At 50.6% G+C, this 13,203-nt stretch overlaps 1 protein-coding gene across 1 annotated transcript in view; it reads left to right on the top strand.

The window, feature by feature from the left end:
- The window catches only part of PSD3 (pleckstrin and Sec7 domain containing 3), a 599,926-nt gene that overhangs the window by 125,350 nt on the left and 461,373 nt on the right, over positions 1–13,203 (top strand). Inside the window, exons 5-6 of the mRNA XM_030192121.1 lie at positions 374–568; positions 695–775. Coding sequence (XP_030047981.1) covers positions 374–568; positions 695–775 — 276 coding nt within the window. The remainder of the gene's footprint in view (positions 1–373; positions 569–694; positions 776–13,203) is intronic.

The raw sequence follows: 13,203 nt of genomic DNA, 5'->3' as shown, positions 1-13,203 counted from the left end.
TATGCACATGGGTTGGAAAGAATTCAATGAGCTATTCTCCATTCTTTTCTCACGTGTTTCATTTTTAATTTTCTTCTTTTGTACAGTTGCATATTGGTTGCTTGTGTGTAGATTTTGCATGTACAGGCTTTCTTAATGATTTTATCTGTGTCTTTAAAAATAAGCTTTCATATATAATCAGGATGGTGTTTTTCATTTGATCACAGTATCCAGCATGGTGCTGTATTCCTCACTGGTTTGAAAGATTTTTTTCCTTTACTTTTTCTATCCTCACAACTTCATAGCTTGATTATTCAGGCAGTTGAACAGATCTTTTCTCTTTTTCTCCCCTCCATGTCCATATAACCCATGCTTTGTCTGTTTTCTGTGACAGAAGTGCTGGACTGAAGAGCACACACTTGGAGCCTAGCTCCAAGATGGGGAACACAGAGCTGCTTGAAAAAGGAAGCACTGAAAACCTCAGCAATGGCACTGATAGCAACACAGAAGCAGCTAGGAGACTGGCCCGACGCCTCTACCTGCTGGATGGGTTCAGGCGCTCAGACGTGGCCAAGCATTTGGGCAAAAAGTAGGTGTTGCATCACAGCCTTTCTCTCTTAACAGCTGCTTAGAACATCAGGAAGTTTGTGAAATAATCTGTTAACCATTTCTCTCACCTTTCTAAAATATTTGTGTGATTTTTTTTTTTTTCTAGCAACGAGTTCAGCAGGCTAGTGGCCGAAGAGTACCTTAAGTTTTTTGATTTCACGGGTATGTCGTTGGATCAGTCACTTAGGTGTGTATTTGTGCCAACATATAATGTACTACAATGTGTTTTTCTCATTTGATGTCGGTGGCAAATCTCATATGAAAACAAAACACCATTACATTCTCCAATAACATGTTTTTCTCCCCCCGCCCCCCCCCCCCCCCCCCCCCCCCCCCCAGTGTGTGTGAAAAGCCCTTGACTCTTTAGCCTGGGATTAGTTAAGGTTATTTGACAAGCAGCATTTGAGCAATTTCTACACACTTGGGAGATAGAAAGCTGTGTTAGATTGTACATCAAATGTATCTATAAATTTGCACGGTGAAATAAAAGAACGTGGTGTGGAAGGGCACAGGGGCTTTATAGTGCAGCTAGTGTTTATTAAAGCACAAAGTGTCATTGTGAAATAAGGTGTATCTCACAGCAGTTCTGCAATAATACACATAATCTTGTATTTGTGTAATGGTTTTGTCCAGAGGGGCTTAGAGTGTGGAGCACAGACTTATTTCAGTGCTATTTAGAGGTTGGTAACCTTATATAATGGCAAATTATTTGTACTCATCTTGTGAAAGTGCTGCGAAACACTCTTATTAAATCACTGGATTCTTTTGAAACAAACAGTTACACAGGAGAGATGCTAGCTATGGTTTTTTTTTTTTTTTGTTTGTTTGTTTAAATTAACCAGTGTGTTTGGTTTTTATTTAATTTGTGAATAGTCAATTTATTATATTTTGATTTTATACAATACAACCTATTCTCCGAGGACAAGCAGGCTGCTTGTTCTCACGACTGGGTTGACGTCCGCGGCAGCCCCCACCAACCGGAAAAAGCTTCGCGGGACGGTCGGCACGCAGGGCACGCCCACCGCGCATGCGCGGCCGTCTTCCCGCCCGTGCGCGACCGCTCCCGCCAGTTACTTTTTTCCCGCGACTGAGAGAGTCGTGTTTTTGCAACTCTCTCGTTTCAGCCGCCGGAATTTTCGACCGCGTTTACGCGGGTCGTCGCTCTTGGCCCTTTTGGCCTCTTCTTCTTTCAGTTTCGTTGTTATCCAAAAAAAAAAAAAAAAAAAAAAAAAAGAATTTTGCGCGTGTGGAGCACGCGCTCCTCCTTTTTCCCTCGCTTTCTAGCGGGGACGCCTCGTTGCGGCCTAGTGGCCGCTCGGTCGGTTTCAATTTTCGTGGTGTGATTTTAGCCACCATTGCCGACTTTGACTTCGCCGACGCGATTTTTCCGTCGATGTCCTCGAAGGTCCCGAGTGGATTTAAAAAGTGTGGTCGCTGCGGCCGGCCGATCTCGCAGACCGACACCCACGCTTGGTGCCTCCAGTGCCTCGGGCCGGAGCACAATCTCAAGTCGTGTGCTTTGTGTCTCGGTCTCCGGAAACGGACTCAGGTTGCGAGGCAAGTTCTGCGGGACCGTCTTTTTGGAACTTGCGCCGGCCCCTCGACGTCGACCTCGACGGCATCGGTATCGAAGGCCGGTTCTTCGGTACCGGTATCGATGCCCGAGACATCGGCACCGATGGCAGCGACCCCAGGAGAACAGGTCCCGTCGGCCCGCCGGTCCGCCGGCGAGAGTGGGGTAGAGAGACCGCGTGGGCAGTCGGCCCCGGTCACTCCCTCAACTCGTGAGCCACGGGACCGAACCCTGTCGGACCCGGTACCTCGAGACCGAGGGGGATCGACCTCCTCCTCCTCCATGCCCTCCGGCACCGGTGACGTGCACCGGAAGAAGGACAAGAAGCGCCGTCACCGGGAGCCCTCGGTGCCTGAGGAGGTGTCGACGCCGAAGCGTCATCACAGAGAGGAGAGATCTCCGTCGGTGGTGGAGGTACCGACGCGTCGGGGTTCCGGCACCTCGGTGCCGTCTCCTGGCCCCCAGCAGCTTCTGGCACCGACACCCTTGCCGGCCCCACCGCCTTTCTCGGCAGCGGGCCTGGACGAGTGCCTCAGAGCCATCCTTCCGGGGCTCCTGGAAGGGCTGATGCGCCAGGCTGTGCCGGCGCCGGGGGTGCTTGCGCCCTCGGCGCCGATGACTGTGGCGCCGGCGAGCTCTAGCCCGGCGCCGGGGCAGTCGACACCGCCGCCGCTTGCGGTGCCGGTCTCGACAGCCACGCAGGTGGAGTCCCCGTCGACGTCGATGGAGGGAGCTCCGTCCCCGCCGGCGCGGGAGTCCACCGCTCGACGACACCGAGGCCTCGGTGCCTCGACGTCGAGCCGGGCCCGGTACCGGACTCAGCTACATGAGCTAATGTCCGATACCGAGGATGAGGACTCGTGGGGGGAAGAGGAGGACCCGAGATATTTCTCCTCAGAGGAGTCTACGGGCCTTCCCTCGGACCCCACGCCGTCACCGGAGAGGAAGCTCTCACCTCCTGAGAGTCTCTCCTTTGCCTCCTTTGTGCGGGATATGTCTATAAGCATTCCCTTTCCCGTGGTCTCTGTGGAAGAGCCGAGGGCCGAGATGCTCGAGGTCCTCGACTATCCATCACCACCTAGAGAGTCCTCCACGGTACCGCTGCACAATGTCCTGAAGGAGACGCTGCTCCGGAACTGGGTGCGACCATTAACTAATCCCACCATTCCCAAGAAAGCAGAGTCCCAGTACAGGATCCACTCTGACCCAGAGCTCATGCGGCCCCAGTTGCCCCATGACTCAGCGGTCGTGGATTCTGCTCTCAAGAGGGCACGGAGTTCGAGGGATACCGCCTCGGCGCCCCCGGGGCGGGAGTCTCGCACTCTGGACTCATTTGGGAGGAAGGCCTACCAGTCCTCCATGCTCGTGACCCGCATCCAATCGTACCTGCTCTATATGAGCATCCACATGCGGACCAATGTGCAACAGCTGGCGGACCTGGTCGATAAGCTCCCGCCGGAGCAGTCCAGGCCTTATCAGGAGGTGGTCAGGCAGCTGAAGGCGTGCAGAAAGTTCCTGTCCAGGGGGATTTTTGACACCTGTGACGTGGCATCTCGTGCTGCGGCCCAAGGTATAGTGATGCGCAGGCTCTCATGGCTGCGTGCCTCTGACCTGGACAACCGCACCCAGCAGAGACTGGCCGACGTCCCTTGCCGGGGGGATAACATTTTCGGTGAGAAGGTCGAGCAGATGGTGGACCAACTGCATCAGCGGGAAACCGCTCTCGACAAGCTCTCCCACCGGGCGCCTTCAGCACCCGCCCCCACGGGTGGGCGTTTTTCCCGGGCACGGCAGGCTGCACCCTATTCTTTTGCAAAGCGTAGGTACAACCAGCCGGCCCGAAGGCCTCGTCAGGCACAGGGACAGCCCCAGCGCGCTCGTTCTCGTCAACAGCGTGCGCCTAAGCAGCCCCCTGCGCCTCCACAGCAAAAGCCGGGGACGGGCTTTTGACTGGATCCACGGGAACATAGCCGCCCTACAAGTGTCCGTACCGGACGATCTGCCGGTCGGAGGGAGGTTAAAATTTTTTCACCAAAGGTGGCCTCTCATAACCTCCGACCAGTGGGTTCTCCAAATAGTGCGGTGCGGATACGCCCTGAATTTGGCCTCCCTGCCTCCAAATTGTCCTCCAGGAGCTCAGTCTTTCAGCTCCCATCACAAGCAGGTACTTGCAGAGGAACTCTCCGCCCTTCTCAGCGCCAATGCGGTCGAGCCCGTACCACCCGGGCAGGAAGGGCAGGGATTCTATTCCAGGTACTTCCTTGTGGAAAAGAAAACAGGGGGGATGCGTCCCATCCTAGACCTGAGAGGCCTGAACAAATTCCTGGTCAAAGAAAAGTTCAGGATGCTTTCCTTGGGCACCCTTCTGCCAATGATTCAGAAAAACGATTGGCTATGTTCCCTGGATTTAAAGGACGCATACACTCACATCCCGATACTGCCAGCTCACAGACAGTATCTCAGATTCCGCCTGGGCGCACGGCACTTTCAGTATTGTGTGCTGCCCTTTGGGCTCGCCTCTGCCCCACGAGTGTTTACAAAGTGCCTCGTGGTGGTAGCGGCCTACCTACGCAAGCTGGGAGTGCACGTGTTCCCATATCTCGACGATTGGCTGGTCAAGAACACCTCGGAGGCAGGAGCCCTCCGGTCCATGCAGTGCACTATTCAACTTCTGGAGCTGCTGGGGTTTGTGATAAATTACCCAAAGTCCCATCTCCAGCCAACTCAGTCTCTGGAATTCATAGGAGCGCTGCTGAATTCCCAGACGGCTCAGGCCTACCTTCCCGAAGCGAGGGCCACCAATCTCTTGGCCCTGGCTTCGCAGACCAGAGCGTCTCAGCAGATCACAGCTCGGCAGATGTTGAGACTTCTGGGTCATATGGCCTCCACAGTTCATGTGACTCCCATGGCCCGTCTTCACATGAGATCTGCTCAATGGACCCTAGCTTCCCAGTGGTTCCAAGCCACCGGGAATCTAGAAGATGTCATCCGCCTCTCCACCAGTTGTCGCACTTCACTGCTCTGGTGGACCATCCGGACCAATTTGACCCTGGGACGTCCATTCCAAGTTCCGCAGCCCACGAAAGTGCTGACGACGGATGCATCTCGCCTGGGGTGGGGAGCCCATGTCGATGGGCTCCACACTCAGGGTCTGTGGTCCCTCCAGGAAAAGGATCTGCAGATCAACCTCCTGGAGCTCCGAGCGATCTGGAACGCACTGAAGGCTTTCAGAGATCGGCTGTCCTGTCAAATTATCCAAATTCGGACAGACAATCAGGTTGCAATGTATTACGTCAACAAGCAGGGGGGCACCGGATCTCGCCCCCTGTGCCAGGAGGCCGTCGGGATGTGGCGTTGGGCGTGTCGGTTCGGCATGCTCCTCCAAGCCACATACCTGGCAGGCGTAAACAACAGTCTGGCCGACAGACTGAGCAGAGTCATGCAACCGCACGAGTGGTCGCTCCATGCCAGAGTGGTACGCAAGATCTTCCGAGCGTGGGGCACCCCCTCGGTGGACCTTTTCGCCTCTCAGACCAACCACAAGCTGCCTCTGTTCTGTTCCAGACTTCAGGCACACGGCAGGCTAGCGTCGGATGCCTTTCTCCTCCATTGGGGGACCGGCCTCCTGTATGCTTATCCTCCCATACCTTTGGTGGGGAAGACCTTACTGAAGCTCAAGCAAGACCGCGGCACCATGATTCTGATAGCGCCCTTTTGGCCCCGTCAGATCTGGTTCCCTCTTCTTCTGGAGTTGTCCTCCGAAGAACCGTGGAGATTGGAGTGTTTTCCGACTCTCATTTCGCAGAACGACGGAGCGTTGCTGCACCCCAACCTTCAGTCTCTGGCTCTCACGGCCTGGATGTTGAGGGCGTAGACTTCACTGCGTTGGGTCTGTCTGAGGGTGTCTCCCGGGTCTTGCTTGCCTCTAGGAAGGATTCCACTAAAAAGAGTTACTTTTTCAAGTGGAGGAGGTTTGTCGTGTGGTGTGAGAGCATGGCCCTAGAACCTCGTTCTTGCCCTGCACAGAACCTGCTTGAATACCTTCTGCACTTATCAGAGTCTGGCCTCAAGACCAACTCAGTAAGGAATCACCTTAGTGCGATTAGTGCTTACCATTATCGTGTGGAAGGTAAAGCCATCTCTGGAGAGCCTTTAGTCGTTCGATTCATGAGAGGCTTGCTTTTGTCAAAGCCCCCTATCAAGCCTCCTACTGTGTCATGGGATCTCAACGTCGTCCTCACCCAGCTGATGAAACCTCCTTTTGAGCCACTGAATACATGCCATCTGAAGTACTTGACCTGGAAGGTCATTTTCCTGGTGGCAGTTACTTCAGCTCGTAGGGTCAGTGAGCTTCAAGCCCTAGTAGCTCATGCTCCATATACCAAATTTCATCACAACAGAGTAGTGCTCCGCACTCACCCAAAGTTCCTGCCGAAGGTGGTGTCGGAGTTCCATCTTAACCAGTCAATTGTCTTGCCAACATTCTTCCCCAGGCCGCATACCCGCCCTGCTGAACGTCAGTTGCACACATTGGACTGCAAGAGAGCATTGGCCTTCTACTTGGAGCGGACACAGCCCCACAGACAGTCCGCCCAATTGTTTATTTCTTTCGACCCTAACAGGCTAGGGGTCGCTGTCGGGAAACGCACCATCTCTAATTGGCTAGCAGATTGCATTTCCTTCACTTACGCCCAGGCTGGGCTGACTCTTGAGGGTCATGTCACGGCTCATAGTGTCAGAGCCATGGCAGCGTCGGTGGCCCACTTGAAGTCAGCCACTATTGAAGAGATCTGCAAGGCTGCGACGTGGTCATCTGTCCACACATTCACATCTCATTACTGCCTCCAGCAGGATACCCGACGCGACAGTCGGTTCGGGCAGTCGGTGCTGCAGAATCTGTTTGGGGTGTAAATCCAACTCCACCCTCCAGGACCCGAATTTATTCTGGTCAGGCTGCACTCTCAGTTAGTTGTTCTTCGTAGGTCAATTTCTGTTGTACCCTCGCCGTTGCGAGGTTCAATTGACCTGGGTTATTGTTTTGAGTGAGCCTGAGAGCTAGGGATACCCCAGTCGTGAGAACAAGCAGCCTGCTTGTCCTCGGAGAAAGGGTATGATACATACCTGTAGCAGTTGTTCTCCGAGGACAGCAGGCTGATTGTTCTCACCTTCCCTCCCTCCTCCCCTTTGGAGTTGTGTTTCATACTTTATTGCTTGTCATTCAACTGGCGGGAGCGGTCGCGCACGGGCGGGAAGACGGCCGCGCATGCGCGGTGGGCGTGCCCTGCGTGCCGACCGTCCCGCGAAGCTTTTTCCGGTTGGTGGGGGCTGCCGCGGACGTCAACCCAGTCGTGAGAACAATCAGCCTGCTGTCCTCGGAGAACAACTGCTACAGGTATGTATCATACCCTTTCTTGACAGATTACAAGACACAAAACATAAATCCATATCTGCCATACTGGGCAGGACCAAAGGTCTATCAAGCCCAGTATCCTGTTTCTAGTAGTGGCTAATCCTTGTCACAGCTACCTGGCAGGATCCCAAAGAATAGATAGGTTACTCGCTGCTTATGTGCTTAGGCATAAATTAGTGGCTTTCCCCACTTCTGCCTGGTTAATAACAGTTTTATGGACTTTTTCCCAGGAATTTGTCCAAACCTGTTTTAAGCTCAGCTACATTAAAGCTTTTACCACAACCCACGGCAGAGAATTCCAGAGCTTAAGTTTGCATTGACTAGAAAGCTACTTTGATTAATTTTATATGTGCTATTTAGTAAGTTAAGTATATCCTAGTCTTGATTTTTTTTCCAAGAAATACAAACTTACGTTTAAGTGTTCTATAGCACTCATGATTTTATAGACCTCTGTTTTATCTCCCTTTAGCTGTCTCTTCTCCAGACTGAAGAGCCCTAAGCTGTTCAGACCTCCTCAGGATGCTTTTACCATTTTGGTTACCTTTTCTCTTTTTGCTATACGTTTTTCAAGATGTGATGACCCGAATTGCATATAACACTCAAGGTATGGTCTCACTGTGGAGTAATACAGAAGTATTACTCCATATGTACTGAATAGCCTCAAATTACTTACAAAAGTTCGTACAAGTTTATCAACCTAAAAGAATGCTCAGATCCTTAACTGGCATTAGACTTCTACCTCCAATAAATAATTAAAAAAAAATTATTTATTTATAATTTTAATGAATTTTACAAGAAACACGTACAGAAAAGGAGTATTACCATACCATACAAGAAAATATTTTATAAACAAAATCTATTAAATGATAATTACTGCTAAAGTCCACAATATAGGCAAGGCACTATTCAAAAATTGGTTAACATAGGAAAAAATGAATAGAACATATTCCCGCTTATCCTATCACGGAGTACATACTAATGGAGGAACCACCAGAGAGTTTATGGCTGGTTCTTGTCTGGAGTCCAGGAATTTTGCTAATTGATCACTCTAAAAAAAAAAAAAAACATATTTAATTGATTGAAATTTAACAACACACTTGCAAGGAAAATTAAGCCAGAAAATCCCCCCCTGTGACAGTACACGATCACGAAGTTTCAAAAAAGACTGACGTCTTTTCTGAGTTTGTCTAGCAATATCAGGAAATACTTTGACTTTGCAATTCAAAAAAACTTCATGTCTATGTTTAAAGAAAGTTTTCAAGATCCAATCCCGATCCGGCTGTAGAACAAAGTCTATAATTAATGTAGCAGGTTGTACTCCACATAGTTCATCTTCAATTGTTTGTGATAAATTCAAATTTAGCTCCTCAAATGGGGTCTCCATAGATGGTATTAAATGCTCACTTGGTTTCTTAACCTAGGGAGCCAAATAATAAATCCTTGCTACAGGTGTAAACAATTGTTCATTAATTTTTAATACTTCAGAAAGATATCTTTTAAATGTTATTAAAGGAGCCACTGCTGGAACTTTAGGAAAGTTCATAAATCTCAATGTTTTCATCTTTTAATAAAAGAAAATGTATACTTACATAGGAAAATAGAAACTTTAGAAAATTTACAAAGTTATTTGACTCTCTTTAATTTGATTTGTTTCAAGTATAATCGTTTGTTCAAAGGTTTTAGTATGTTCCAACTGTTTTTCCAAGTTTGCTACTTTAGCTTGGTTTGTTTGAGTAACTTTAGCTATCGGAGATAATTTCTGGGTTAGAGAATCTTCTAAACTTTCCAAAGCATCCCAAATTTTTTCTAGGGTTATTTTCTCCGTTTTTTTAGGAAATAGTTTCAATGTTACCTCTTCCTGAGCTCCTCTCTCGGAGCCAGTTTTGCTGTCCTGTGATTCAGCTCCTACTCCTTCGGTATTCTCAGCAGTAGCCACCAGCACTGCTGCACTCGGCGTTCTGCTAGCAGAGTCTGCCCCTGTTCCAAGATCAGACATCTCCTCATCGGGTCTAGTCAATCCAGGGCTTTGGTCTGTCAGCATTGCCGGCATTGAAGGAGGACTCCGTTCCTCTGGGCTCAGCGTGACCTCTCCCTCAGGCAGGGAGGTCGGTTCTCCTCTCATCGATCCTTCCTGCAGTGGGGGTTGTTGCCCAGTCAATTCTTACACGGGGAACAGTGAAACGGTCCATCGGTCCCAATTCCTGTCTCGCAGAGGGAGCAGGGTAAGCCCTCTGTTTGCCCCTTCTCTTGGGCATGGAAATGTAGTTTTTTTTAAGGGAAAGAAAACAGCGAGAGGGAGTTGAGTGAGGAGCTGTTTCACACACGTCCTATTCAGATGCCATCCTGCCATCCAATAAATAAATTTGCCACCTCAAAACAACATCCAGTTTGACTCGGGCAAGGGAGCAGAATTATGAAACAGACTTCCAAACTATCTGGCCTTCCATAGAGAATTAAAAACCTGGCTCTTTTACAAATACTATGGGCCACAAATGACCACAACTGAGGAACCACATGAATGTAGTATTCATAGTCAAAAACCTCCCAAGGGACTCAATATAAGTACTCAAACACCTTGAAGTAATGACAAAAATCTCTCATTAACCTCGGAACTACTTTTAGCTACCTGGTTGAAAACTCATACACTTAGTCTTAATTGTAACACTATTCCCCTGTGGTTTTTTTTCAGCAGCATGCTTATTGAAGTAAGTAAAAAGTAATAATACAATATAAAATCAACAAATAAAATTTCGGAGTAATGAAGTATCCCTATCCATTTGTCTTGCCCACCCTACCCCCCCCCCCCCAACATATAACTATTCAGTTGTAAAGTCTTGCTGGTGTGTTAGCCGTTTAATATGCGACACCAGGCCAGTGGATTCAAGTTGTCCCAAAAGGGTGACCTTAATTGAAGATATCAATCCCCTCGAGCAGAGGCCAAATCGCCAATGTCTTTGAGCTCCAGCACACTTAGAGTAATCATAGACACTCTCCAATACTGAATAGTCGGTGGGACTGAAGAAAACCATACCTTTAGAATAACCTTTTTTCCCACAAGGGCTGCACGCTTTAGAAAGGCTTTCACATCAGCAGGCGCAGACTCTCCCAACTAGAATAGTTCAAATAAGAGACGAGGTCTAGGAGTCCAAGTAACATGCCAAAATTGTTGACACATGAGCACATAACTGGGCCCAAAATCGGTGTATAATCGGGCATGACCAAAACATATGGCCCAGATGTGCTCCTGTACATGCACACAGGACAATGATCCACAGGTCACAATGTGTCTTGAAATTCTCTATGAGGAGAAATATACAGACGCATTATAAACTTAAATTGCAATTCCAAAAGTTCTGTGCTGTTTGTAATCAACAAACAAGATTTCAGCTGGGCATCCTGCTTAGGGAGAACCAGGTTTTGCGTCCATTTTGCTACTAAACTCTCATAGTCAAAAACCTGGCAAATTCTCCCGTAAGTAACCATGGTAATATTTGAGGGGTACTGATAGTTGAGCATTCAAACCAAGAGTTTCCACCAGTGTCTCCCACACCTCATCTGATAGGAAAACCTATGGAAGAGTTATAATATAATGCTTAAGTTGTATGTATGCAAATTGATCAGTGGGAGGAAGCCCATGGTCAGCTTGGGTCAGCAAAACATTGAAGTGTACCATCCTCTTCCACCAAGTGAGAGGTAGTGAAGTCCCTCTCTTTTCCACCGAATAAATGACAGGGAAGAAGATCCCACTGGGAAAGCCACATGGGCAAGGGCAAAAGTGTGGATACCTGTGGGTTCAATTTAAGGAATTTACTCAACCATCGCCATGCTTTACGAAGCGAGATGGAAGTAGGGGCAAAGGAGGGCAGAGACCTTACTGCTGGCGATGCGTGAAGCCAGAAGCTAAAATGATGTGGTTCTAGGAGCCCACATTCTGCAGCAGTACACAAAAATAATGCTGTACCACAAAACCAATTAGTAAGATGTCTCGAATAACTGGCAACCGAAAACAGCTTAACATTTATTCTCTGAGGACAAGCAGGCTGCTTGTTCTCACTGATGGGTGACGTCCACGGCAGCCCCTCCAATCGGAACACTTTCTAGCAAAGTCCTTTGCTAGTCCTCGCGCGCCGATGCGCACCGCGCATGCACGGCCGTCTTCCTGCCCGAACCGGCTCGTGCCGGCCAGTCTTCTTTTGTCTGCGCTCGATACGGTCGTGTTTCGCCGTTTGCGCCCCGAAAGTTGACCTTGCGCGTCGTTTTTCGACTTCGCTTAAAAAAAACAAAAACGTTTTGTTCTCTGGCTCTTCATCGGCAGCGGGAGTATCGACTGCTTCGACGTCGTCGGCGCCCGGACCTTCATCTTCGCCCCCGATTGCATCGAGTGCATCGAGGCATCGGCCCTCTGCATCGGGGCGACATCGGAGGGCTGCGTCGGCGGTATCGAGACCTCCTCGTCTGCTGATGTCGTTGGACGGTGGTGCTTCGTCTGGAGTGCAGGTGAGGGCTGTCCATTCCCCTGCTGGTGGCGGTGAACCTTCGGGTGGGTCTCCCCCTACCCTGAGGGATCCTGCGGTACAGCCCCCCCGAGACCGACCTCCTTCGGCCTCGGCCCCGAGGAAGAGACGGCTGGATTCTACGTCGTCCTCGTCGGTGCCGGGAAGCTCCGGTTACATGCTTCGTCCCAAAAAGTCGAAGAAGCATCGTCACCAGTCCCCTTCCTGTGTCGGCACCGAGAGCTCTGGGTCGCCGAGGGAGTCGGCACCCAGTAGGCATCGTCACAGAGAGGACCGCTCGCCCTCTGTTCAAGAGGTGTCGGTGCGCTCCCCTTTGGACAGCCCGGAACAGCCTCCACGCCCGGAACAGGTTCTGACATCGACTCCTGCATCGGCTTCCATGTCTTTTTCCACAGCCGCTCTGCACGAGAGCCTCCGGGCCGTTTTCCCAGAGATCCTGGGAGAGCTGTTGCGCCCTACCCCTCCGGTACCGGGGTTGCTTGCGCCACCGGTACCGTCGAGCGCGGCGCCGGCTGGCCCATTGCCCGGGGTGAGGTCTCCGACATCGGTACCGACTGCGGTAGCCTCCCAGGAAGGCTCCCCGACTACGTCGGCGGAGGGAGCTTCGCCGGTGCGGGCGAGGGAGTCTACCTCTCGACGCTCCCACCGTGGCCGTGGTTCCACGGAGTCGAGCCGGGCACGGCTGCAGACACAGGTCCGTGAACTTGTGTCTGACACCGAGGGTGAGGCCTCGTGGGAAGAGGAAGAGGACAGATATTTCTCTGACGAGGAGTCTGAGGGTCTTCCTTCTGATCCCACTCCCTCTCCTGAAAGGCAGCTTTCTCCTCCTGAGAGCCTGTCTTTTGCTTCCTTTGTCCGGGAGATGTCTACGGCCATCCCCTTCACGGTGGTTGTGGAGGACGAGCCTAGGGCTGAAATGTTTGAGCTCCTGGACTATCCTTCTCCACCTAAGGAAGCGTCCACAGTACCCATGCATCATGTCCTCAAAAAGACATTGCTGGCGAACTGGACCAAGCCTCTAACTAATCCCCACATTCCCAAGAAGATCGAGTCCCAGTACCGGATCCATGGGGACCCAGAGCTGATGCGCACTCAGTTGCCTCACGACTCTGGAGTTG

The sequence above is a fragment of the Microcaecilia unicolor genome, chromosome 2 (genome assembly GCF_901765095.1).
Source record: "Microcaecilia unicolor chromosome 2, aMicUni1.1, whole genome shotgun sequence".
Classification (NCBI taxonomy): domain Eukaryota; kingdom Metazoa; phylum Chordata; class Amphibia; order Gymnophiona; family Siphonopidae; genus Microcaecilia; species Microcaecilia unicolor.
This window is presented reverse-complemented; position numbering and strand designations above follow the sequence as displayed.